The sequence below is a fragment of the Hemiscyllium ocellatum genome, chromosome 8 (assembly GCF_020745735.1).
Source record: "Hemiscyllium ocellatum isolate sHemOce1 chromosome 8, sHemOce1.pat.X.cur, whole genome shotgun sequence".
Taxonomy (NCBI): domain Eukaryota; kingdom Metazoa; phylum Chordata; class Chondrichthyes; order Orectolobiformes; family Hemiscylliidae; genus Hemiscyllium; species Hemiscyllium ocellatum.
The window spans coordinates 108365935-108392757 of record NC_083408.1 but is presented as its reverse complement, the minus strand read 5'-3'; the positions used below and the strand labels follow the sequence as shown (position 1 = coordinate 108392757).

General features: G+C 42.3%; 1 protein-coding gene across 3 annotated transcripts in view; it reads left to right on the top strand.

The window, feature by feature from the left end:
- Positions 1-26823, top strand: part of LOC132818418 (centrosomal protein of 128 kDa) — a 410636-nt gene that overhangs the window by 322411 nt on the left and 61402 nt on the right. For 2 of the 3 annotated variants that reach the window (XM_060829432.1, XM_060829431.1), the window contains exon 18: positions 23103-23164. In XM_060829432.1, coding sequence (XP_060685415.1) covers positions 23103-23164 — 62 coding nt within the window. The remainder of the gene's footprint in view (positions 1-23102; positions 23165-26823) is intronic. The other variant, XM_060829433.1, reaches the window with a different exon arrangement.

The following is a 26823-nucleotide window of genomic DNA, read 5'->3' as shown; positions in this document are numbered from 1 at the left end:
CTGTTTTATTTCATTGTCAGGAACACCAAATTAAACCTCCATTCTGTTTTCAATCAATATCCACTGTGCACATCCACATTACTCAGCAGTGGCCACAGCTAGCAAAGAAAACGGTAGAAGTTCATTTCCCATTTAGCTGAGCAACCTGGGGACAATGGTAAGACCTCAACCTGGGTGTCTGCTAACTCAGCAGATTCTAAGGATCAAAGCCAAATTCATGCTTATCTGTATGCTCGGTTCTACTTTGGCGCATCTTCATCAACCTTGGACTTCAAGAACAAAGTACTCATCTGACTACTCATGGATGATGATGGGATAGTGTAGGGGGATGAACTTAGAATAGTTTACAGGTTGGCGCAACATGAAGGGTATATGACAATGGTGTTAAATGTTTGGGGCAAGGGTGAGGAAAGGTTAGTCTGGCAGCACGTTTACAGGCTCAGTATGGGGGTGTGGGGAGCTGGGTTCAAGTCTGACCTGCTCCGGAACTGCTTATAACCACTGCAAACAGCTTATTTAAAAAATATCTACAGGAGAAATATTGCTTTAAAAATCTCTAGAAATTTCCTTTCATCAGCAGGAAAGCAGCTTCTATTCTGAGCAACAAGAAAGCAGCACCAGCTGTTTTACAAGTTGAAAAGTCTTTTTTTCCAGGAGCCTTATGCCTATGTGCAGATTAGATTGGAATTTTTTTTATTAGTTTCGTCAATATATTGCTGGAGCCATTTGAATACAGCAAGATCGGCATCGACCTAGCATAGCTGAATGGCTTGTTGCTGTTTTGTGAATTATATCTAATTTACCTCCAATTTATCCCATTATGGATCTGGATTGAATGCGACGACCTATCTTCCTCATTCCCAATCCTTAGTTGAATAGATGTTTGGATGGCAGTTCAAGGAATTAAATCTGGCTCCTCTGCAACAGTAGCATGTACTTTTAGTCAACCTGTTCCAACATGTTATGACACTTAGAGTCATAGAGATATACAGCACGGAAACAGGCCCATCAGTCCAACTCGTTCATGCTGACCAGATGTCCAAACTTAATCTCATCCTATTTGCCAACACTTGACTCATATGCCTCTAAATCCCTCTACTCAAGTACCCATCCAAATGCCTTTTATTTGGGACTTAACCAAGACCTTCTGTCCCAGAGGGAGGAACACTACCAGTATGCCATAAGACTTCACTCCCATAGCAACAATACATAGGGGTTGACCTTGGTGAGTTTAGAATGGGAATTCAAGAAAAGGAAGTCCCATTTCTGAGCATCACCAGCTGTCCAGATTGGCCAGCAGCACAGGAAAGTGGAAATGGTCGCTACTGATGATCTAAGAGTCTCAATGTACTGACTGGCCTCCTCCTGCTCCTAACCTACCTGTGCTCCCGACTCCCCATTAAAAGCCAGTGAATGCAGCACGTCCGCAATGGGGGAAGGTCTGTGGCCAGAGCATCTAAGCTAACAGCTGCCATGTGACTGGTTAGATTCAGATCAGCAGCAATCTCAGTGTTCAATGATATTTACATCGAGCAGTCTTGTTGGCTGTAGGAGCAGTGGCCACTTCTGGGACTGTGGCAGGCCGTGAAACTAAACTGGAGGAGACTTTGAATGTGGGTAAATGAGATCCAGGATAATCAGGAATGGAGATGGTGGGGTAGCTGGTGGTCCTTTGTCCTGGCAAGGCCTCTCAGAGACGACATGATGCACTTCAAGAGCATTCTGTCTCATATGTCTCTCTGAACTCACAGGGAGGTTTTGGTTTTATGAGGCGGTCTCCTGGTTGTTAAATGCCTGCCTCCCCAGTAGTAGTTTGCCAGCAGTGATGGATAGAAGACCTTAAGTGGGCATTAGTTGGTCCCTCAACTGGCAAAAGACCATCCACCATACACTGGAAAAGTATTAGTGGAGTCAGGACAATGAAAAGCATAAATCCTTTCTCATGTCATTCTACCCTGAAAGTGGGGAATCATCCCTTCCCTTTTTCTTTCCTCACCCTTTCACTTGCTCAAAACCTAATTTCGTTCTGACTACTCTCAGTTCTGATGAATCATCACAGACCTGAAAAATTAATACTGTTTCTGTCCCCACGTACAAACTCAATTCCTGATGGGTTCATTAATATCTCTTATGTTCATATTTTAACATTCTAGTCACAGACGGACCTTATTAATTAGTTTGTGGGCAACATTATAGTGATTGGAATATAATCTGATTCTATTGATCAAAGTGGAAGTGGGAAGTGGCCATCATTTTGAAATGTGAGGGTTGGCTAGACCATGTTTTGCCTGTACTGAAATCTGATAAAAGCAAGTTCTGTTTCAGCAAGCTGAGAATTGAACTGCATCTTCATATCCTGGCAGCTATGAGTCAGCACAGAATGTTTGACAAGTAATTTGAATAAAGCTGTGTCTGCCCCGTGTCACTTTATTCACAAAAATGTATTACAGTTTTATGCTGTTTCTTTGTTGTGATTTGGATGGCAGCTTTTATATTCATAGGTTATTGAGATTGTTGTACAGTCGAATTTTATTATTTAGAATTGACTGCTGTGTTTCCTGCATTACAAAGTGACTGCATTCAATATTTTATTCTAGTGGACTGTACCACAAACACAGTATATTTGACACTATAAAGCACATCGGTATGGACTGAGATTCTGAAAGGTGCTATCCTAATGCAAGTTTTTCTTTTTGTCATCATTGGTTATGATGAGTACAGGGAAGATGAATTGCCTACATTAGATTAGAATAGTGCAAACAATAAATGGATCATGTCATTATGCAATAAATATTTTACTTTACAATATATGAAATATAGTTAATACATTAGTGAACAGGTTGGTTGAGATGTACTCAAGAATGTATCTAGGTAGGTTTATTAAACTTCATTATTGCACTTATATGGGGACTAAAGGATGGAAAAGAACAGGGTAAGTGCAAAAAACAAAAACAAAGTGCTGAAAAAAACCTATCCAGTCTGGCAACATCTATGGAGAGGGGAAACTGGATTTAATGTTTCGAATCCAATGACTCTTCAGTTCCATTTTTTTCTCTCTCCACAGATGCTGCCAGAACTGTTGAGTTTCTCCAGTGTTTTCTGTAATTATTCAGATTTTCAGCATCTCCAGTACTTTGCTTTTGTGATAAATACAACAGTGTTCAGCAGCACAATCAGCAGACAGAGGCCGTGTGATGTTGCAACGCTGTTAATTCCCTGTCCATTACTATTTTACAGGTGCTTAATTTAGTTTAACTTTTTCCATCTTTTAGGCTCTAATGTACGCTTCCTTGCTCAAGCAGTCCATTGATCTCTGAGAATTTAAAGATTGATTTAAGCAGGCTCCTTGACCTTTAACAGCACTGCAGTCAGTCAAGTTCTCTTCTCAACTGATGTGCATCTTCCTACCTGACAGCCATCCCATGTTCACTGGATTGTATTAAAGACCAGGAATCTTGACTTCTTTTGCTATCACTCCCCAAATGCCCTGACGTAGTTTACAGGCCAATGAAGCCCATTGCAGCTGCCTGCCTTCAGTCTGCTAGATCAATGCAAAGTTTGGGAGAAGATTTGTAGCTCGGGTGCTGTTGTTGTGGTTCTGTTCGCCGAGCTGGGAGTTTGTGTTGCAAACGTTTCGTCCCCTGGCTAGGTGACATCTTCAGTGCTTGGGAGCCTCCTGTGAAGCGCTACTGTGATGTTTCCTCCGGCATTTATAGTGGCTTGTCTCTGCCTCTTCCAGTTGTCAGTTCTTGCTGTCCGCTGCAGTGGCCGCTATATTGGGTCCAGGTCGATGTGTTTGTTGATAGAATTTGTGGATGAGTGCCAAGCCTTTAGGAATTCCCTGGCTGTTCTCTGTTTGGCTTGCCCTATAATAGTAGTGTTGTCCCAGTCAAACTCATGGTGCTTGTTATCTGCGTGTGTGGCTACTAAGGATAGCTGGTCATGTCGTTTCGTGGCTAGTTGGTGTTCATGGATGCGGGTCGTTAGCTGTCTTCCTGTTTGTCCGATGTAGTGTTTTGTGCAGTCCTTGCATGGGATTTTGTACATTACGTTGGTTTTGCTCATGCTGGGTATCGGGCCCTTCGTTCTGGTGAGTTGTTGTCTGAGAGTGGCTGTTGGTTTGTGTGCTGTTCTGAGTCCTAGTGGTCGCAGTAGTCTGGCTGTCAGTTCAGAAATGCTCCTGGTGTATGGTAGTGTGGCTAGTCCTTTGGGTTGCGGCATGTCCTCGTTCCGTTGTCTTTCCCTTAGGCATCTGTTGATGAAATTGCACGGGTATCCGTTTTTGGTGAATACCTTGTATAGGTGTTCTTCCTCTTTTTGCAGTTCTGGTGTGCTGCAATGTGTTGTGGCCCTTTTGAACAGTGTCTTGATGCAACTTCGGTTGTGTGTGTTGGGGTGGTTGCTTTCATAGTTCAGGACTTGGTCTGTGTGTGGCTTTTCTGTATACCCTTGTGGTGAATTCTCCGTTCGGTGTTCTCTGTACCATCACGTCTAGGAATGGGAGCTGGTTGTCCTTTTCTTCCTCTCTTGTGAATCGGATTCCTGTGAGTGTGGTGTTGATGATCCGGTGTGTGTTCTCTATTTCTGTGTTTTTAATGATTACAAAGGTGTCATCCACATATCTGACCCAGAGTTTGGGTTGTATTTGCGGTAAGATTGTTTATTCTAACCTTTGCATTACTGCTTCTGCTTTGAGTCCAGAGATCGGTGAGCCCATGGGTGTTGTGTTGATTTGTTCGTATATCTGGTTGTTGAATGCGAAGTGTATTGTGTCCAACTACTGGACCTGTGCCTCACAACACACACACAGATGACAAGCCACAGGAATTCGACTGGGACAACACTACTATTATAGGGCAAAAAGTGAAGTCTGCAGATGCTGGAGATCAGAGCTGAAAATGTGTTGCTGGTTAAAGCACAGCAGGTCAGGCAGCATCCAAGGAACAGGAAATTCGACGTTTCGGGCCAGAGCCCTTCATCAGGAATTATAGGGCAAGCCAAACAGAGAACAGCCAGGGAATTCCTAGAGGCATGGCACTCATCCACAAATTCTATCAACAAGCTCATCGACCTGGATCCAATATACCGGCCACTGCAGCGGACAGCAAGAACTAACAATGGAAGCGGCAGAGACAAGCCACTATAAATGCCGGAGGAAACATCACAGAAGCGCTTCACAGGAGGCTCCCAAGCACTGAGGATGTCACCTAGACAGGGGACGAAACGCTTGCAACACAAACTCCCAGCTCGGCAAACAGAGCTACAACAGATCAATGCAAATTGGGAATTAAACCTAGGACATCCTGTGATGTGTCATGTAGTACTCTTCAATTGCTTTCTGCACAGGATCAAACCAAGCTGGACTTGCATGAAAATTGCCAATCTTACAAGTATTTAGCTGGAGAGGTAGCATAATGAAGTATCAACATTCAATGCCATCGATCACCCAGGTCCCCTTTTATTTCTGAATCGAGCTCTACATCTCCACTGTGTACTTCAGTAAGTAATCTGAGAATATCATAGCTTGTGTTTTGGCTTTCAATGCGCATCTTTTGATCTGTCATTTAGTCATGAATCGGGTGGGCAGGATTTTTATATTCAGTTTAGCAAACTTTTCCATTTGATTTCTTAAGTGCAATGAATCTAAATCCTGACTTTTTCTTCAAATTGCAATTTTGTACTTTGAGTCGAGTCAATTTCAGCTTATATAAATTGTGAAACTCCTGCCATTTTGATTTGCAGTTGATCAGCACAGCAGAAAATCCTGAACTCTGTGATTTCATTTCAAATTTGAACCTTAGCCTCAAAGGATTGAGCACTCATCGATGGTATTACAGAAGTGTCGTGAGACATTTGGCAGATCTGGAGCAGTGAAAAAGCATGTCTATTCCTTCAGCAAACAAAAATGTTTTCATGCCATAACTTTATTCTTCATATCTAGACTGCCAACATTTTATAAAGCGGAAAAGACCTTGTCATGCAGTGTAAAATCACATTCACAAACTTGATTTTACTGGTTCAGTTGTCAGTATTTGCACCTCTGAGGCAGAAATTCAAGTTCTGGTCTAGAGGCTTGACATCAGATTCTAGGCTGACCCACCCAGTGCAGCACAAACGGGAGAGTTATGCTGTCAGAGGTGCTGTGTTTTGGATGACATGGCTGCATTCTTTCGGGTCGGTGTGAAAAACACCACGCAATTGTTTCGAAGAACAGCAGGAGAGTTCCTCCTGGTTGCCCTGAATAATGTTTCAGCTTAGGCAGCCCCTTAGGATTGAGATGACTTTCTTCCAGTCTGGTGTTGTGGGTTCTGAGGTGACTAAAAGTTCAGTGTTGGGTCAACACAGCCTGTTCATCGGGTATCTGGGCTGCACGGGTTTTCGGGTGCTTCTTTCGCTTTTGTGCTAGGTTTTTATCTGGGCAGATTGAAGAGATTGATTCCTTCATGGATGTTTCTTCTCCAGTTTGGGCATTTCATTTAATTCATTCATATATTTTTATTTTATTACATTTTCAATTTGCACATGTGATAATAAGTTGATGAGAGATGTAATCTAGGAGTAATATGCTCTGAATGGTTTTCTTTTGCCATTCATGGAATGGTAGTGTCATTGGCCAGGCCAGCCTTTGGTGCCCATCCCTAATTGCCCAGAGAGTAGTTAAAAGTCAGTCACATAGCTGTGGGTCTGAAGTCACACATAGGCCAGACCGGGTAAGGACTGTGGATTTCTTTCCTTAAAAGGCTTTAGTGATAGGTTTTCACGACAATTGACAGTGATCATGATGAAGCTAACTTTTTTTTATTCCTAAATTTTATTGAAATCAAAATCCACTGACTGCCAGAGTGGGATTCAAACCTATGATCCCAGTTCATTAACTGCTTCACGACTGCCTCTCCTCAAGTATTGGCTAGAATTTATTCCCCAATTGCAGATAGAAGTATTAAACTTCATTTATTTTGTGAGGGAAGGAAAAAAGGACTTGGACGAGTGTGATAATGCACAGCAGCTCAGACAGCATTCCAAAGGGTGAGAATTGGCTGCTGGTTCCCCTCAACAAAGGCCCCACTCCTCCTGAACCCCAAACAGACCAAGAATCTTTGGGCCCCACAATCATCAGAAATTCTGAGTCACTGCCTGGAACCAATGTTTAGATGCTTTCAGCATTTCTAAAACCAGTAATAAATTGATGCTTCTAATATTATTTTGAGTAAGAAACAGGGCTATGGATTTGTGACAAAAGAATGTGGGTCTGAGTTAAGAAAAGAGAGGAAAAGAATTTAATGTGTAGATTGAGGAGGGGCTAAAGGTGAAGTGAAAGCATGGTTACATAGGAGGCTTTCAATGGCACGCTCTTTGGGGTCTACATTCTAGGTAACGCAAACAATGAACCAGTATTTGAAATGGAAAGATGCATGAAGGGCCGAAGGAAGGCTTTCACACTGGAGCAAGTTTGAGGACACCTTTGACGGTAGGATCTTAAAGTCATTTGGCTGGGCATTATGTTGCCAAAATTATCCAACAAGCTGCAGAAGGTGGCAGGTATGCACTGAGAGGGAGGTTTGATTGTTTTCGAACCTCCTATTAGGGTGCTTATTAAGTTGCAGTATTGCTACATGTTGTATGTCACTCTGTGGAAAGGTATTAATGAAACACTTGGTTGCCCTCCCAATATTTTGTGAAATTAACTGCATTTGTACTTATTTTTCAAAAAAAAAGTTGCAATCATATAGAACCTTTCACAATCTGAGAACAGTCTTGAGTGATTTACAGCTGACACAGTACGTTTGGAGCATACCACTGCTGTTGAGTTGGAAATAATAGCATGTAGTATCCTTCCTGCAGACAAAATGCCGACTTGCTATAATTTGTAATGTGGAGGTGCCGGTGTTGGACTGGAATGGATAAAGTCAGAAGTCACATGACGTCAGGTATAGTCCAACAGATATATTTGAATCACAAGCTTTCGGAGTGTTGTTCCTTCATCAGGTGAAGTGATTTTAAATAAGCCTGTTGAACTCTAACCTGGTGTTGTGTGCCTTCTGGCTACAGTTTGTGTTCTAGGGGATGGAAAAGAGAGAGAATGTTGAGGAGTGTGGGACAACCAGGAGATGCAAGATTAGTGGATGGATCCAAAAACACACTCATGATGTCAGTTAGTTTGAAGCTGTTGAAGGCGTATAGAAAAGGGATAATACTTTGACTTTGAGAGGCGGATAATAGCTCCATTTTAGTACCTTCCTGATATCAGATCATCAAAGCACCTTGTAGCATAGAAGTGAAACACAGCATAATAAAATCAAAATGCTGGAGAAACTCAGCTGGTCTAGCAGCAACTGTGAAGAGAGAAACAGAGTTGACGTTTCTTCTGAGCAGGCAAGGTACTCAGCGCAAGACATTAAGTCTGTGTCTCTTTCCACGAGTGCTTCCAGACCTGCTGAGTTTCTTAAGTAATTTCTGATTTTATTTTTGATTTACAGTATCTGCAGTAGTTTGCCTTTGTTGAAGTGAAAAAAAAGCAGTACCCTTAAACAACAAATGCTGGAGATCACAGCAGGTCAGGCAGCATCCATGGAGACAGAGCAAGCTGATGTTTGAGTCAAGGGCCAAAGGGCCTGTACTACGCTATACTGTTCTATGTTGGCTTGCTCTCCATGGAGGCTGCCTGGTCTGCCGTGATCTCCAGCATGTTTTGTTTTCAGTACAGATTCCAGCATCTGCAGTAATTTGCTCCTAGCACCCTTAAACAATTTACCCAACATTGTTCTAATCTCTGCATTAACAATCTCAAAATCACAAATACTTTGAGGGTATTGGGTACTAATTTTTAAAGAATAGTAAGTTAAAGGAGATCCATTTGTATTCCTTCATTTAGACACCAGCGAATCCACTCATATCCAGAAGTTCCTTAGTTTGTGTGTATGAGACTTTTCTAACTTTATTCACTGTACGCTGTTGGACTACAAAGTAGCCTTTTACTCCAAAGACCTGAGATTTCATAGAGGGAAATAAATAACTTGCGTTATTAATCAAGGCTAAGTATATGCAAGTGGGATTTTCACTAATGAAAGCAATACCTCTCCCCCGTCCACACCCAAAAAAGCTCCCTTTTGCTCCCAGAGCTTGAGTTTTGATACACAAGCATTCTCAGTACTGGGTCTGCATAATGAGAGCAAATTCTGCTTCAGGCAACTTGCTACACTCTGCAATTTAGCTCACTGGCAGTTTAAAATCAAACACTGGAGCCTTTTTCCACCTTGCAGGCTCTTTGATGGATGAGACTGTCAAAAGGAAGACTCTTCTTTTCCCTCATCCTTTCACGGTTGGCTACATTCTGACATTGACACATCTTCCGAGGGCATCTCTATGCTTTATCACTGTGCTGCTTTTTGTAATCACCTACAAACAGTGCATGGAAAACGAGGCGTCTTTGGCCATTTTGCTTCTAACCGACTGGGGACTGGCCACTAAAGGGTTGTCAATGACAGTGTTGGTGAAGGATGCTATATATGAATTGCCAAAGGTATGCACTTGATACCCATGTCAAAGTAAACACTCCAAGACCATATTTCCAGGAACTGCGGCTGATGTCCTGTTAATTCTCAGAAGTGACTTGAAGTTCAAAATTGTATATGTATTTCTGTATTAATGCTTTACCACATTCATATTCATCAGCAGAGAAAAAATAGGATATGTACATGGATCCTGAACTCAAGGAGTGCAGAAACTGAGGCCTGTAGGACATAGGGAAGGACATCAGCAGAAGGATGGTAATTGTAAAATTAAGATATCAGTGGCCTTCCTCAATGACACCACACTTCTAGAATTCTGGATCCATGTACAAATTCCATTTCTTTATTGGAGAATGCTGGCTGTGTTTGTAACTGCTGAAACCCTGATTGCAAACATTTAAAAGGCATTCATAAAATATCCTACCACATCTCTGAAATACTGAATTTCCCATGCTGTATAAATAAGTGCAACATTCATGAAGTACACAAATTTACAGCTTCTTTGTGCCGAGAAAGATCCACCAAACAGTGAGATGACTTACTAGTTGATTTTGTTTGTTTTGGGAGTGTTGATTAAGGTGGGAATGACCTCAAACCGTAATCTTGATTTTTCACTTGAACTACTAGAACCTCGTGAGGATGCCTCTGTTTAATAGCAGTGGAACTATGGTCCCAGAAAATTGAGTGTAACACTCAAGGTTATATTGTGAACTTGAACCTACAATCAGTTCAACTCAAGCTTGAAGTGCCACCACACCTCTGACACACATGACTCTAATGTCATAGAAGATAATGGCAGCAGTTGCTCCCTATAAGTAGTCAAAAAGTGTGGTGCTGGAAAAGCACATCCAGTCAGGCAACATCCGAGAAGCAGGAGAGTTGACGTTTCGAGCATACGCTCTTCATCAGGAATGTGGTGGAGGGGGTGGCCAATGGGGCTGAGAAGTAAATGGAAGTGGTTGGGTCTGGGTAGAAGATGGAGATGTGATAGGTGAATGAAGGTGGGGGGTGATTGTGATAGGTCAGAGCGGAGGGTGGAATGGATTGGTGGGAAGGAAGATGGACAGGTAGGGCAGTTCAAGAGGGCAGTGTCGAGTTGGAAGATTGGATCTGGGATAAGTTAGGGGGAGGGGAGATGAGGAAACTGGTGAAATCGACTTTGATCCCGTGTGGTTGGAGGGTCCCAAGGCGGAAGACGAGGTATTCATCTTCCAAGCATCAGGTGGCTAGAATTTGGTGGTGGAGAGGCCCAAGACCTACATGTCCTTGGTAGAGTGGGAGGGGGAGTTGAAGTATTCAGCCACAGGGTGGTCGGGTTGTTTAGTGCATGTGACCCAGAGATGTTCTCTGAAACATTCCACTTCCAGTCTCCCAATGTAGAGGAGACCACATTGGGAGCAACAGACTGGTTTGGATGTGCAGAAAACCTCTGTTGGATGGAGGTGAGGGGGGGAGGTGTGAGCACAGGTTTTATCCCTCTTGCGGTGGCAGGGGAAGGTGCCATGAGTGGAGGGTGGGTTGATGGGGTTTGGAGGCTGGGGGGCTGGGTAGACCTAACATGAGAGTCACGGAAGGAATGGTCTCTGTGGAATACAGATAGAGGTGGAAGGGAAATATGTCTCTGGTGGTGGGGTCTCTTTATAGGTGGCAGAAATGGCGCAGAATGATGCGATGTATCCAGAGGTTGGTGGTGTGGAAGGTGAAAACAGGGGGTTCTTCCCTTGTTGAGATTGAGGGGTATGGTTAAAGGGTAAAGGTGCAGGAAGTGGAAGAGATGAACTGGATAGCATTGTTAACCACATGGGAGAGGAAGTTGCAGTTCTTGAAGAAAGAGGCCATCTGGATGTTCTGGAATGGAATTAGTCCTCCTGGGAGCAAATGCAATGGAGGCAGAGGAATTAGGAGTAAGGGATGGCATTTTTACAGGAGGGGAAGTGGGAAGCGGTGTAGTCCAGGTAGCTGTCAGAGTCGGTGGATTTGAAGTAAATATCTGTGTTGAATCAGTTGCCGGAAATGGAGATAGAGCGGTCCAGGAAGTTGGACAGACAAAGGAGTCGATAACGATCTGACTAGGAGGGTGAGTAGCTGTTAATGGAGACTGTTAGTAACTAACAGTAGATAGTTCCACACATCCTATTACGCACTATGTGATCACAAGGCTTGCAATGTGGACTAGGGAGCTAAGACATGGCCCACAAATTATTGAAATCGATATTGAGTCCAGAGGGCTGCAGAAAATGAGGCATTGCGCTTCCAGCATTGAGCTTCACTGGAGCACTGCAACAAGCCTGAGACAGGGTGTTGGCCAGGGAACAGGATGATGGGTTAAAGTGGCAGGCAACTGGAAGCTCAGGATCTTTTTTGTGGGCAGAATGTAGATGTCTTTGAAGTTGTCACTCAGCGTATGCTTCATTTTCCCACTTTAGAGGAGACCACATTGTGAGCAGCGAATGCAGTAGATTAGATTGAGTGAAGTGCAGGTAAAGTGCTGTGTAGTCCAGGTAGCTGTGGGAGTCGGTGGGTTTATAGTAGATAGTGGTGGCCAGTCAATCCCCAGAAATGGAAACATAGATGCCGAGGAAGGGAATGGAGGAATCAGAGATAGACCAGGTGAAAATGAGGGTAGGGTGGAAATTGGAAGTGAAATCGATGAACATTTCCAATCCAGACAAGAGAGGGAAGCAACGCTGATGATGTCATCGATATATCGGAGAAAGAGTTGTGGATAGGGTCCAGATTCGGACTGGAGTAAGGAATGTTCCACATACCCCTTGAAGAGACTGGCATCACTGGGGCCCAACCGGGTACCCATGGTCACCCTTCTGACCTACAGAAAATGAGAAGAGTTAGACAAGAAGTTGTTGATGGTGAGAACAAGCTGGGCCTAGTGGCAGATCATGGTGGTGAGTGGGGATGGTTCAGGCCTTTGTTTAACGAAGAAACGGAGAGCCCTGAGACCATCCTGGAAGGGGATGGATATATAAAGAGATTGCATTTCCGTGGTAAAGAGGAGGTGGCTGGATCTTGCAAAACGGAAATTCTGAAACTGATGTAAAGTGTCAGAGAAAGTGTGGATGCATTTGGGCGGGACTGGACCAGGGGAGAAAAGACTGATTCATGTAGGAAGAGCTGAGTTCCGTGGGGCAGGAACAGACTGAAACAATGGGGCTACCCTGGCAATCCTGTTTGTGGACTTTCAGAAGGAGGTAGAAGTGAGCTGTATGAGGTGAGGATTTATCAGCGTGGAGGCAGTGGGTGTGGAGGGGAGTGGGGAGATCTCCAGATGAAATACGTTCAGTTACCATACTCTATACAATGGCCTGATGTGCCATAGTGGGATTATGGTCCAGAGGAGGCTAGGAGATATCTGAAAGCTAGTGCTCAGTCTCTGCAATATAGTGGTCAGTACGCCAGACTACAACAGCACCACTCTTATTGGCAGGTTTCATAACAAAGTCAGGGTTGGATCTAAGCACACGGAGTGCAGTTAGTTCGGAAGGCGATAGGTTGGTTTGGATGAGAGGGGCAGAAAAATTGAAGTAACCAATATCACATTGATAGTTCTTATTGAAGAAATCGAGAACGGGTAGAAGGCCAGAGGGAGGAGTCCAAATTGAATATCGGAGCTGGATAAAGAGATCTGTGGCATAGGGACAAGACTCCTGTCCAAAGAAATGGGCATGGAGGTGAAGATGGCAGAAGAAAGGTTTGATGTTACGTCATGCCCAAAATTCATTAAGGTGGGGGTGTAGAGGGATAAAGCTAAGACCTTTGCTGAGTACAGAACGTTAAGCATTGGAGAGCAGAAGGTTGGGAGGGAAGGTGAATACCCGACAGGGAGGTGTGGCTTGGGGAGGGCAGGGACGGAGATTCCATAGGGCCATGGGTATTTCTGAGTTGTTGCATCTTGTGTGACTTGATGCCTGATGAAAACAGAAAAGGTTTCTTGTTAACACAGTGAATGAGCCGGAGAACGAAGTGGAAATACAGAATGGTGCAGCCCTTAGCCAATGTGATGCGATGCTGTTGGAGAAAGAGATCAAGAGTGTGCATGTGATGCCGCATGGTACTAAATGTGAATCTCAGGATGCAGTGACAGCAGCTATCTGCGAATGTTGAATATCATGTGATCCTGGGCAGATTCAAAGCACGAGGGATAAAAATTCATTTGGGATCCACATGGAGTAAGTCTGAGCCGGAGGCAGACTCTGAGAATTATGATGTGGCTGTGGAATTGGGTTTGAGCAAACACCTGGTTCAACACCAGGAGTGACAGTCAAATTAATGCCAGTGGACAAGAAATAAGATTGCAATGGAAATCCCGACAGAGACAGGAGGAGAACCTCTTCAAGTCAGGCATACCTACAAGAGATGTGGCAATGAGTTAAATAAAAACCAAAAGAACTACAGATGCTGTAAATCAAAAACACAACAGAAGTTGCTGGAAAAGCTCAGCAAGTCTGGCAGAATCTGTGAAGAGAAATCAGAGTTAATGTTTTGGTCCCGTAACTGATGGTAGCTGGGAAATGTCGGTTTACGTGCAAAAGATAGGGTGGAGGAAGGGAGTAAGGAGTAAATGATAGGTGAGGATAGAGCCCAAAGAGAGAGAAGAACAGTTGGACAGACAAAAGAGTAAATAATAATCTGGCTAAGAGGGTGTATACCTTTCAATGGAGACTGTCAGTGGCTCGCAGTGGTAGTGTGTAATCGGAGACTATGTGATAACAAGGCCTTTTTAGCCTTTCTTTATAACTCAAACCTTCCATACCTGGGAAGATCCTGGTAAATCTTTTCTGAATCCTCTCCCACTTAATAATATCCTTCCTAGTTGAGGATGATGTGTTACTAGATAATAAAGATACAATGAAGGGAAATAAAGAAGTTGTCAGTGTAAGGTTAGTAACTTTTGAATGTGTCACTACAAAAACTTGTTTCAAGGGCTGGATGTATTTTTGTTGTTGTGTCACCATAACCTTGCCAGACTATAGGGACTGCTTTCTCATTAGAGAAAAGCAACTGGTGATGATTTAACCTGAGGGCCACCAGACTTCAGGCGATGGAAGAGGTTCAGAAACAAAGTTCTTCATGGTAACCTCAAACCAGTGATGAAATGAACCCGTGCTGTTGGCATCACACTACTCTGCAAACCAGTGATCCAGCCAACTGAGCTAAACCAATTCCTGCTGGATGTATTATTGGAAAGTGAATGGATTTGCTCAGTTCAGTGTTGCAACAAATCCATTTTTAATTGGCTTCACTCGCTAAAGCAGGTTTTCCTTAGCTAATGAAACATTTCGATGATGTGAGGTCATCCTGAGTTAAAAGTTTTTAAAATGAAGCAATCTTACAACTCAGATGAGCTAATAAAAATAATGAGGTATATCAGCAGCTGTAAAAAGGCTATGGTAATGTTGAGAAAAGCACCATGGAGAGAGCAAAGTCAACCTTTTGTAACCTAGGAGCATTTTGATACACTAACTCCATTTAATGGAATATCGGTTTTATTGTGGAGGAATGTATGTTTGGTTGGTGAAAATAGGGAAGTCAGTGAAGTCGAAATAATTTGATTTGATTTATCATTGTTACATATACCCGAGATACAGTGAGAAGCATTGTTTTGCATGCTAACCAAACAAATCATACCTTACAAAAGTACATCAGGGTAATAAAACAGAATACAAAATAATTGCGGTCTTATTCGGAGCAGTTACTGTACCAGGCTGTGATGCATCCACATAAGGTTGGGGCAAATGTGCATATCATGTCTAATATGATGGCATATGCTTAATGAAATTGTGCCCTGAAGCAAACAGGACCTTGCACGTAGTATATTTCTCATCTGCAAAAGTGGTTTGGAGCTCAATAAGAAGGGGAAGTGTAAACTTCCATTTAGGTCAACATGAGATGATGTCATTAGTATCCACAGTTCTTGGGGATTGGCAGTTCCAACCTGCAGCAGGAGCTGAATATAAATAGTGACAGAAATGTTGTGTGCAGGCAAATAAGGATTTATTTTTGGCTCTGCCTGTAGTAATGACCACGGCTGCAGCATTGAAAGGTTTGTAACTTACATGATAGATTGAGCCCTGAAGGTTTATCCTGTCGATGCACCTTACTTAAACAGGTTAAAGGTTCTGAGGCTGATGAACAGCGAGCTTCAGACAGAATGGAAGATGCTGGGGCTGAAGCTACAGGAGATTGGGATTATTAACCATTTGAGAACTGGAGCAACATCTGCACAGGTCACTAACACTAGAATTCCCTCAGGGGATTATTGTGGCAGCATTTGTGTGGCAAATCTAGAATAGTTTTTTTTTAATTGAAGTATCATTAAAATCTGTAAAAATAGGTTTATTATTCCATCAAATTACAAATGAAAACCATCTTGCCTCATCAGTCCTACTCACTCTGTTGAAGTTTGCCAACATTGGCCAGCTTCTGCAGTTTCTAATTTTGTCTTGCTGTGCCAGAAGGATACTTGAACAAATAATGAACAAAGTACAGAGAATGCTGAAAATCTGAAAGGAAAATTAAAATTCCGGGAATACTTTGCAAAAGTCTGGTGATGCAAGGTCATTGACTTGAAGTGTCTCCGTCTCTGCATGCTGGTTCTCTCCAGTGACAAATTCATTTGGGTTGTACTGATTCAACCACACTGGAAAGATTTATGCTTAACTTTCTTGTTCTGGGCTTTGATCTTCTCTGATCTCATCGAAGGTTCGTTATGAGAAGAGAGCCTAAGTTGGACTTTATTGAGGTGTCAGCCTTGGTTCAGAATGCAATCCATTCTTATATAGCTGGGCGGAGAACTTAGAGCTGGGTAGAATGGAAAGCAGAAGGACTGAAAGTGAAAGAATGGTCTTTCAACCCGAATTCTCTTTTCAAATGTTATGCAGAATGTTTGGTTTGGTTCATATTGTTGATCCCACTAAGACAGATGCTTATGGGTTCAAATTCTATCTGAGGAAGTAATCTGGCCCACCACTTTGATGCCATATTGTCAGGGATACTTTCCTTTAGCATGGGATATTAAACTGACCTATCTGTCTGTTAAATGTCTATGGTACTGTTAGAAAAGAGTAGAGACATCTGCAAGTGCCTTGACCAACATTCCCCTTGCAACAAAACAGATTAACTGACCAATGCAGTTTGTGGGACCTTGCTGTGTATACCATGGCTGTCTGATTTACCACCAAAAAGCACCTTTACACATCAAATGATTGTATGGGATTCACTTGGTATCAATGTGCTCATATGCTAGAAAAATGCAAGTTTTTTTTTCTCTGCATTATGCACTGACCATACAGGTCCTTAGGAAAAATAAGTATGAAACTAGCGTTGCACAGCCCAGTGCTAACACTGAGCATTGGACCAACTTCAAGCACTCCCAAAGGGAACTTGCAGACTCTGTGATTGTACATACTGAATCATTCGCACTTGGTGGTCTATCAGCACCAGCCTTGAACACTAAACACTATGTTGGAGCAACTATCTGAGCATGCTGTAAAATTCTACTGACTTTTAAATTTGAGATGGCTATTACAACTTGAAAAGCACTCATTGATATCGGCTATGTGACAAATGTAGCATGTCACATGGCCCATAATAATGTAAAGATATTCATCTGTAAGGAATTTAAATGTGTTTGGTTAGCAGTGATGGGCCCAGGGTACATATAAAGATGGGGCTTTATAGACCAAAGCAATGATTTTTGAGTTATGCTAAAAATACCAGCTCGTGGATAACTTTGATTGCTCAGATCAGGATAACCGAGTGGATTTGAGGAAGAACTGAGAGATTTGAAATTGAGATAGTGCACAAGGCACTGCTGGGAGATGAGCTTGTTCAGTCAGCTGTAAATGTAACCTACACAGGATGACAATCAATGGATTTTTTAAAAAAACCCTTATCAAAGTGGGTGCATGTGGTAATGGGATTTTAGGCAAAACTGGATTCTCAGATTTGAATTAAGCTCTGTAATGAATTTTAAATGATGATACCAGAACTGAGAGGTTAAAGCTATTGTGAAAGGCAGAGCAGGATGAGACTTTTCTTTCCTCTTAGAAAAGAGAAGCCTTTGTGGGCTGTGAGTCAACTTAACAGAGACCTTCAAAATTAAGTAGGGGATAATAGGGTAGAAGTAGAGAAGATGCTTTCATTTGTGAGTGAGTCCAAAATTAGTAGCCATACCAAATAGTTACCAATAATTCCAAGAAGGAATTCATGCAAAACTTATTTGCTCAGAGTTGTTAGAACGTGGACCTTACTCCTACATGGATTGGTTGATGTGCATAGCATAAATAAACTTATTGAGCAATTAGCCAAATAAGTAAGGAAGGGAATAAAACAGTGTGTAGATAAGATGAGATGAAGTACAGCGGAATGGCTCAAAGTTTCTTTGCTGTCAATTCCGCATAGTATTTAATCCTATGTGACTTGGATAACATATATTTACAATGTTACTGGAGGAGCTGGGAGTGTGTTGGGTATATGTTGACAAGTTGAGCACATAAAAGTAATTGCATGCATTTGATAAGAACATGTCTTGCATTTCAGCATCATCATGTCTTGGGATGACCCAAAGTTCCCTCCAGGCACTGAAGAACTTGTAGTCACTATTATAACATAGGAACCAAAACAGGCACAGAACAACTCCCATTAAAAAGCAATGCGATAATAATCAGATCATTATCTTTTATTAATGTTGATTGAAACATAAATATCGATCCGGACATCAGCAAGGACTCCCCTGGTTTTCTTTGAAACTGTACTGCAACCTTACTGCATCCGTCTGGTGGACATGTAACTCTAGTCCCACAGCGATGTAGTTGTTTCTTAACTGCCCTTTGAAATGGCCTAGCAAGCCTCTCACTTCAAGGTTAATTGGAGAGGGAAATAACGCTGACCTTGCCAGTGATGCTCACATCCCATGAGAGAATAGAGTTCTTTTACATCTAACTTAAGAGTGCAGACATGGTCTCATTTTAGTGTATCAGCAAAATATCGCACACTGTCTGTGCAGCACTGTCTCAGAACTCAACTGAAATGTCAGCCTAGATTTTTATGCTTAAATTTCTGTAGTGCAAATAAAACTCGGAGTCTTCTGAACCAGAGGCGAATGCTGCCAATGGATGCACGGCTGACCTGAGTGCCTGTAGTCGCTTTTCTATTGATTGTTCCATCCCACTGTGATAGCACACTTGAAGTCAAGCCCCATTATTCCCAAAGTCATCTTACATAAACTGCTGAAGGAAAAATAAACTGGTTTTCTTCAAGCTTAAATGTCTTTTTCTGCAGACATCAGAGACAAAGGTTAAGAAGAATTTAGATATACTCTTACAATGCCAAGGCATACATGACTCTAGGCTGACTGCTGGAACATGAAATTTGTATAGTTAGGTGGTAGTTTTTGACCGGCACAGAATCAATAGGTCAAAAGGCCATTTTCTTTGATGTCGTCCTCGATGATTGTATGACACCTTGTCAATTTGCAAAGTCATCAGCAAAAAGTTAAAGATTTCAAAACGTGTGCAGAATTTCCCAGTTTACTGTCTTTCAGGCCCAGGTTGACAGAGTGCATGGATGGTAATAGTATTTAACAGGAATCACTATTTATTACAAATAAATGGACTTTAGAATTGTTCTATAGGTCACTTGACCCAAAACGCTAACTCTGATTTCTCTCCACAAATGCTGCCAGACCTGTTGAACTTTTCCAGCAATCTCTACTTTTGCACAAAATAATGGGTATGGGGATGGACAAAAAGATTGGGAAAGCAGTTTAATGGTCGCTGTTTGCAAGGTTTGCTGAGAGAATTCTTGTGCTTGCCAGAATGGTGCTTCTTAATTTTCATCTCCAGTACTTAGCCTTGTTTGCAGGAGGCACATGGTGACTGGTTCACACCTTATAAAGGTCTCTAACTTATTAAACATCACGGCTTACATAACCTGCTGAAGACAAAACAGACTGCTTTTCTTCAGATTTAGTGTTTTTTTTCTGCAGAGAACAGAGACACTGACTGAAGTTGCAGAGACCTGATTGATTCTCACTATCTCATTCACAGCTCCAAGCTTTTCAGTGACCTGAGAGGCAATTATGTAGTTGACAGGTAGAGGCTTTTGTCATTGGTCTGTGGACTAGTGATCAGTTACCAGTCAGCTTCTTGTTTCTGGCTGGATCTCCAGTTGTACTTAGACCTTGGCTGCAGCTCATCTGCAAACTGTCCATCATTGCATGAACCAGCAGCTGTGTAAACAGCACTTATAATGAGTGTTAAGTGGCTTGCTTTTAAAATGTGCTGTAATACTTCAACAACCCTTGTGTTTTTTTAAAACAGTCCTTTTTACATTTCAGCGAATTAAAAAAAATTACAATTAAGAAGTATAGAAAAATAAATACAAGAGGTCTTTACATGAACTGGTGCTTGCTGGTCTTGCTGGATTCTAACACCCAGGATCCACTAGCAGGTAACAACCTCAGAGAAAACTTACTGCATTTGCAAATGATGACAGCAAAGAGACGGCAAGATCTCCCATGGTTGTAGTCTCAGTACTGGTAGTTTATTTGGGTATTGTTGACTGTAGAAGAACTGGCATATCAGGAGCCAGTGGCACTATGCCAGCTTTAAATCAATATATGTGAGCTTGGATATGCGTGAATCTGTGAATGTATGCGTGGACTTTTCAATACTGCATTGTCTAAGGTGTCATCTTTTTGCATAAAGCTTTAAACTGGATTCTTGTTTGCATTAGCTCCCAAGGCACAATTCAAAGTTTTCCCAGAGCCCTGTCCAACATATGCCTTTCAACCTACAGCATTAAAAACAGATTAATTGCTCATTCGTTGTTTTACTCTTGGCTGCCATACTTGCCTGTATAAACATAGACTGCTGTTCAAAGGTAATTTATTAGCTGTGCAGCACCTCAGAGTGTCCCATGGAAATGATAACCTGCCATGTAAATAAAAGTTCCTTCACTTTCCTGATTGGAAGCAGTTCAGAGAAGGTTCCATGGATTGATTCCAGGATTAGGGGTTTGTCATAAATGCAAAGATTGAGCAGACTGGGCCTGTACTCACTGGAGTTTCAAAGAGTGAAAAGCAACCTTATTGAAGCCTGTAATATTTCTGAGAGAGCTTGATGCTGAGAGGATGTCCCCTCCCATGGGAGAGTCTAGAATGAGAAATCACAGTTTCAAATTAATGGGCCACCCATGTAAGAAAGAAATGAGGAGGTTATTCTTTTCTCGGTGATTAGTCTTTAGAATTCGCTCCTCAAACGAGCTCTGGAGGCTGAGACAATGAATATGTTCAAGGTTGAGATAGACAGATTTTTTGGTCACAGGTGAGTTGATGATTTTGGGGGAGCTGGCAGGAAAGTGGAGTTAAAGCAACACTAGAAAAGCTGTGTTCTTGTCCAATGGCACTACAGTCTCATGTTGTAACTAGCATCGTGCCACCTCAAACCATCTACACATCCTTTGATCTTCCTATTTATTATCATTTAGCCATCCTCCGAAGGTAAAATTGCCAAAATAGTATCAGTTAGGGCCAGTTTTGTACTCTTGAATTGAATTTATTGTCACGTGTACAGCAGCAAAAACCAAAACACAGGTCCAGGCGAATGTTATGAGTTTGTGAGTTCATTCAGTATTCTAACAACAGTAGGGTAGAAACTGTTTTGAAATCAGCTAGAGCTTGTTGTTCATGTTTCTGTACCTTTTTTCCCTGATGGTGGAGGTTTGGAAAAACATCGCCAGGGTGGGATGGATATTTGAGAATGCTGGTGGCCTTAACTTGACAGTGGGCCTGGTAGATGGATTCTACAGATGGGAGGTTGGCCTTAGTAAATGTCCGGGCCAAGTTCACCACTCTCTGTAACTGTCTTGAATGCTACAGTTGCCATACCAGGTGGTGATACATCCAGACAGAATGCTCTCGATGATGCGTCTATAAAAGTTGGCGAGGGTATTCACCGTCATGTCGAATTTCCTCAGCTGCCTGAGGAAGAAGAGACGTTGTTGGGCCATTGTAACCAATGCGACCTTATGAAGAGTCCAAGAAAGCTTGTTGTAGATGACCACTCCCAGGAGCTTGACACTCTCCACTTGTTCCATCTCTGTGCTGTTAATATTAGAGGGGGCATGAGTAACATCCCTCCAAAAGGCAGTAATGAGTTGCTTGGTTTTGCTGGCTAGGTTGTTCTCAGAGCACCATTTTTCCAGATCTTCCACCTCCTGTCAGTAGTCAGTTTCATCGCCATTTGAGATTTGACCCACTATGGTGGTGTCATCAGCGAACTTGTCATGGGTATACAGTAAGTCCGCTGTGGGTTGAGTACACACCCCTGGGGGGACTCCAGTGTTGAGTGTTAGTGAGGATGAAATGTTGTCCCCAATCTTCACTAATTGTGGCCACACTTGCCAAACTCAGTGACTACCAGAGCATTATAATCTAGATTAGAGTGATGCTGGAAAAGCATGGCAGGTCAGGCAACATCCGAGGAGCAGGAAAATCGACGTTTCTGGCAAAAGCACCTCCTTAGGAATAGAGGCAGGGTGCCTGCAGAGTGGAGAGATAAATGAGGTTTTTACCAGAGCATTATCAGCAAGAGAGAAATTAGTTTCAATTGCTTCAGTTTGGGCTGGCGATTTGCAGCATATAGTACTAGCTCTCGATATAAAATAGGTCTAAGAAGGTTGGAGAACTAAAAATAGTAACAAAAGAAAGGAAAGGTGAGGCAATATGCTATTAGATATATCGATTATATATGTTAAAGGTTTGTGAGGGGTTTGATGTTTAAAGAATGCAGAAGTGTCTAATTAGAACACTGCATCATGATATTGGGGAGATCTGATAGGCTTAAGATCATATTAGAAATTTGAGTGTGAAGCGATTTTGTGACCTGTGTGATTTCTCTAACCTTTATGAATCTACATGGCAAAAAAAAAATTCCTCCCAAATACAGGAATAACAGATAGCAGCCTGATACTTGTTAAAGTCTGAAAGGAGAGAAAAAATACTTTTCAACTGTGTTCAAAGAGCAAGTACTGTGTTCTGATCCCATTTTTCACGAGTAATGTAGGATGGGTGACCTAAGATTTTGTAACTGAATTGGGTTTTAAGGAGTCTCCAACAGGAGGAGGATGAGTAAGAGAGATGCAAAGGTTTTGCAAATTCCAGTGGTTAGGACCGAGCTGCAGCCATCAACGGTGGAACGATTGAAATTGTGGATGTCAAGGGACTAGAATTGGAGTAAGGTCCGAACCTGTCCAATTAGTGTGGTGCTAGAAGATCACAACAGGTAAGGCAGCATCTGAGGAGCAGGAGATGATGAAGGGCTTATACCCAAAGCATCAATTCTCCTGCTGCTTGGATGCTACCTGACCTGCTGTACATTTCCAGCACCACATTTTTCGACCCTGATCTCCAGGATCTGCAGTCCTCACTTTCTCCACCTTTCCAGTCAGCCCTGAGTGTCATCTAAGATAAGCTCAAATTTATCCTAGTAGTATGAAGAATGGTTCTAAGTGATAATAAAAATAAAGTCCTTGATTTCCTAAATTAATATTGGTTTATGTATTGTCCTTCAATAGAGTTACTGCAAAAGATGTGTCAGAAGGATGAAGAGATGAGAGCATTGCAGGTACGATATGACGTGAGTATGACTTTTTCTCATGTAACGTAAAAGCTCGTAAGGAGCAGGCAGCAACATTTGTAGAACTGAGAAAGTGCATGGGAATGATACTATGTATGTCTGTTGAAGATGGTGCAGTGACATGGAGCTTCTTTTCATTGTCCAAATCAATATTACAGCAACTTTTTGGGTCAGTTACACTGTTTTTTGCTCTCATTCCTCTTACTGTCATCAGAGTGGTGTGTAGCGGGTAAAACATCTTGAAGCCAACAGTGAAAGCAAAATACCACGGATGCTGGAAATCTGAAACAAACACAGAGAATGCTGGAGAAACTCAGCAGGTCAAGAACACTTCTTCTTCTGCATAACTCATACCTTGTCAAAACATTCACTCTGTTTTTCCCTTTCCGTAGTTGTTGCCAGACCTGCTGTCTTTCTCAGCATTCTCTCTGTTTGTTTGAAGGCAACAGTGATTGTTTCATAAAAATAGATAATATCACAAATGTTTTATTCCTTATTCATATAACTTTTCGTATGTACCGAACTGTGCCCTAAGCAGTTTGAAAGACACTGAAAACTTACATGATCCAAGACAAAACATCACACTTGAAAAGGTACATTAACAGTAACCTTGAACTATAGTAACTTTCCAGGGCTGCTTCAGTAGCAATTCCTAAACCCACAATCTCTACTTCGTAGAAAAACAGGCACATGGCAACATCATTGACTTGTAAGTTTCCCTTCAAGTCGATCTCAATCCTGTCTTGGTAACATGTTGCAGTTCCTCTATTGCTGCTAGATCAAAGTCAAAAAGATAGTTAGATGTGCAGAGGGGGTAAGATTGCCTTATTAGTAAGAAGTGAAATTAAATCAGTAGTAAGAAACAAAGTAGAGTCAGATGGTTAGGATCTGTGTGGATAGAATTGAGGAACTGCAAAGGGAGAAGATTAAATATGTGAGTAAGTGAGTAAGCTAGCCAGAAATATAAAGGAAGACTGTAAGATTTTCTTTAGATATATAAAGGGCAAAAGAGAGGCAAAAGTGGACATTGGGCAGCTGGAAAATGACGCTGGAGAGATAGTAGTGGGGAACAAGGAAATGGCTGTGGAACTGAATAATTACTTTCTGTTCATCTTCACAGTGGAAAACACGAGTAACATCCCAAAAATTCAAGAGTCAGGGGCTAGAGCTGAGTATGGTGGCTATCACCAAGGAGAAGGTACTAGAAATGCTCGATGGCCTGTTGGTGGATAAATCACATGGACGAGATGGACTACATCTCAGACTTCTAAGGGAGGGTCCCAGAGGACTGGAAAATCACTAATGTGACACCTCTGTTTAGAAAAGGAGTACGGCAAAAGACAGAAAATTACTGACTGCTTAGCCTAACCTTGATTAGACTTACAGTGTGGAAACAGGCCCTTCGGCCCAACAAGTCCACACCGACCCGCCGAAGCGCAACCCACCCATACCCCTACATTTACCCCTTACCTAACACTACGGGCAATTTAGCTTGGCCAATTCACCTGACCCGCACATCTTTGGACTGTGGGAGGAAACCGGAGCACCCGGAGGAAACCCACGCAGACACGGGGAGAACGTGCAAACTCCACACAGTCAGTCGCCTGAGGCGGGAATTGAACCCAGGTCTACAGGCGCTGTGAGGCAGCAGTGCTAACCACTGTGCCACCGTGCCGCCCGTTACTTGGTTATGAGTAAGATCCTGGAATCCATTGTGAAGGTTTAGATTTCTGAACACTTGAAAGTGTATGGTAAAATAAGGTAAAGTCAGCATGGTTTCATCAAGGAACGGTTATGCCTGACAAATCTGCTTGAATTCTTTGAGGACGTAACAAGCAGGTTAGACCAAGGAAAGCCAATGGATATTATCTACCTGGACTTTAAGAAGGCCTTTTGACAAGGTGCCACACAGAAAGCTATTGGGTAAGATAAGGGCCCATGGTGTCAGAGGCAAGATGCTAGCATGGATTGAAGTTTGGCTGTCTGGCAGAAAGCAGAGAGTGGGGATTAAAAGGGCCCTCCTCAGAATGGCAGCCGGTGACAAGTGGTGTTCCGCAGGGCTCCGTGTAGGGGCCACAGCTTTTCACTTTATACTTTAACGATCTAGATGGAGGAATTGAGGGCAGTCTGGCTAAGTTTGCAAATCATACAAATACAGGTTGAGGGATAGGTAGCATTGAGGAGGTGGGGAGGCTGCAGAAGGATTTGGACAGGTTAGGAGAATGGGCAAGAAAGTGGCAGATGGAGTACATTGTGGGAAAGTGTGAGGTCATGCACTTTGGGAGGAAGAACAGAGGCATGGACTATTTTCTAACTGGGGAGAACATTCAGAAATTTGAAGTGTAAAGAGACTTGGGAGTTCTAGTCCAGGATTCTCTCAAGGTAAACTTGCAGGTTGAATCAGTATTTAGGAACGCAAATGCAATGATAGTATTTATTTTGAGAGGACTTGAATATAAAAGCAGGGGATGTATGTCTGAAGCTCTATAAGGCTCTGGTCAGACCATGTTTGGAGTTTTGTGCACAGTTTTGGGCCCCATATCTCAGGAAGGATGTACTGGCCCTGGAGCATGTTCAGAGGAGGTTCACAAGAATTGTTCCAGGAATGAAAAGCTTAACACGTGAGGAACATTTGAGGATGCTCGGTCTGTACTGGATGGAGTTTAGAAGGATGAGGGGGATCTTGCTGCTGGCAAGGACTTGGTGAAAAGCTCTGTAATTTGAGTACTTTCTGAAAAGACGTTTTATTCTTATACTTGGCTTTTTGAGTAATTCGAGACTTTTTGAAAACCTTGTATTCCAATGCTGTACTATTTATTCCTCTTTTGATTCTGTACCAAACACTGAGGTATCCTGTACCTAAAACAGTGCCATTACAAACCTTTCACTGCACTCAATTGGGTGCATGTGATAATAAAGCCAATTCTGATTCTGATATTATGGTTCAAATGACTATATAACCATAAAGTGCAGGAGCAGGAGTAGCCATTCAGCCCATTGCTGCCTGATCTGCTGTGCTTTTCCAGCACTACACTCTCAACTCTGATCTCCAGCATCTGCAGACCTCACTTTCTCCCACTTCAATCAGCCCATTGAGTCTGTTCCACCATTCAGTGAGACGACGGCTGATCTGATCATCCTCAGCTTCGCTTTCCTGCCTTTTCCCTCAATACCCTTGATTGCTTTACTGATTAAAATGCTTTCTATCTCAACCTTAAAACTACTTAATGACTCAGCCTCAAAAGCCCTCTGCATTCTGAAGATGGGTCACTGGACTTGAAATGTTTAGTCTGCGTTCTCTCTACAGGTGCTACCAGACCTGCTGAGTTTTTCCAGCAATTTTTATTTTTGTGTTCGAGTTCCAGCATCAGCAATCTTTTGTTTCATGCTCATTCAGTTAACTCCTTAACCATTACTTAATGTGTAAATCAATAGAAATATCTCTCTCCTTACATTTTAGGCACTTTACAAGTGAAAGCTTACTTTAATTTTCAAGAATGTTTTGAAAATTAGTAATCAGTCTATATATTTTTCTGATGTTCATTGTATATTCAAACCCATCAGTTCCACTGGATGCTGGTACTGCAATCCAGTACATTTTTGACCATTTTTTTTGCACAAATATAAAGAACTCTGAATGTCTCAAAGTATTTGACAGC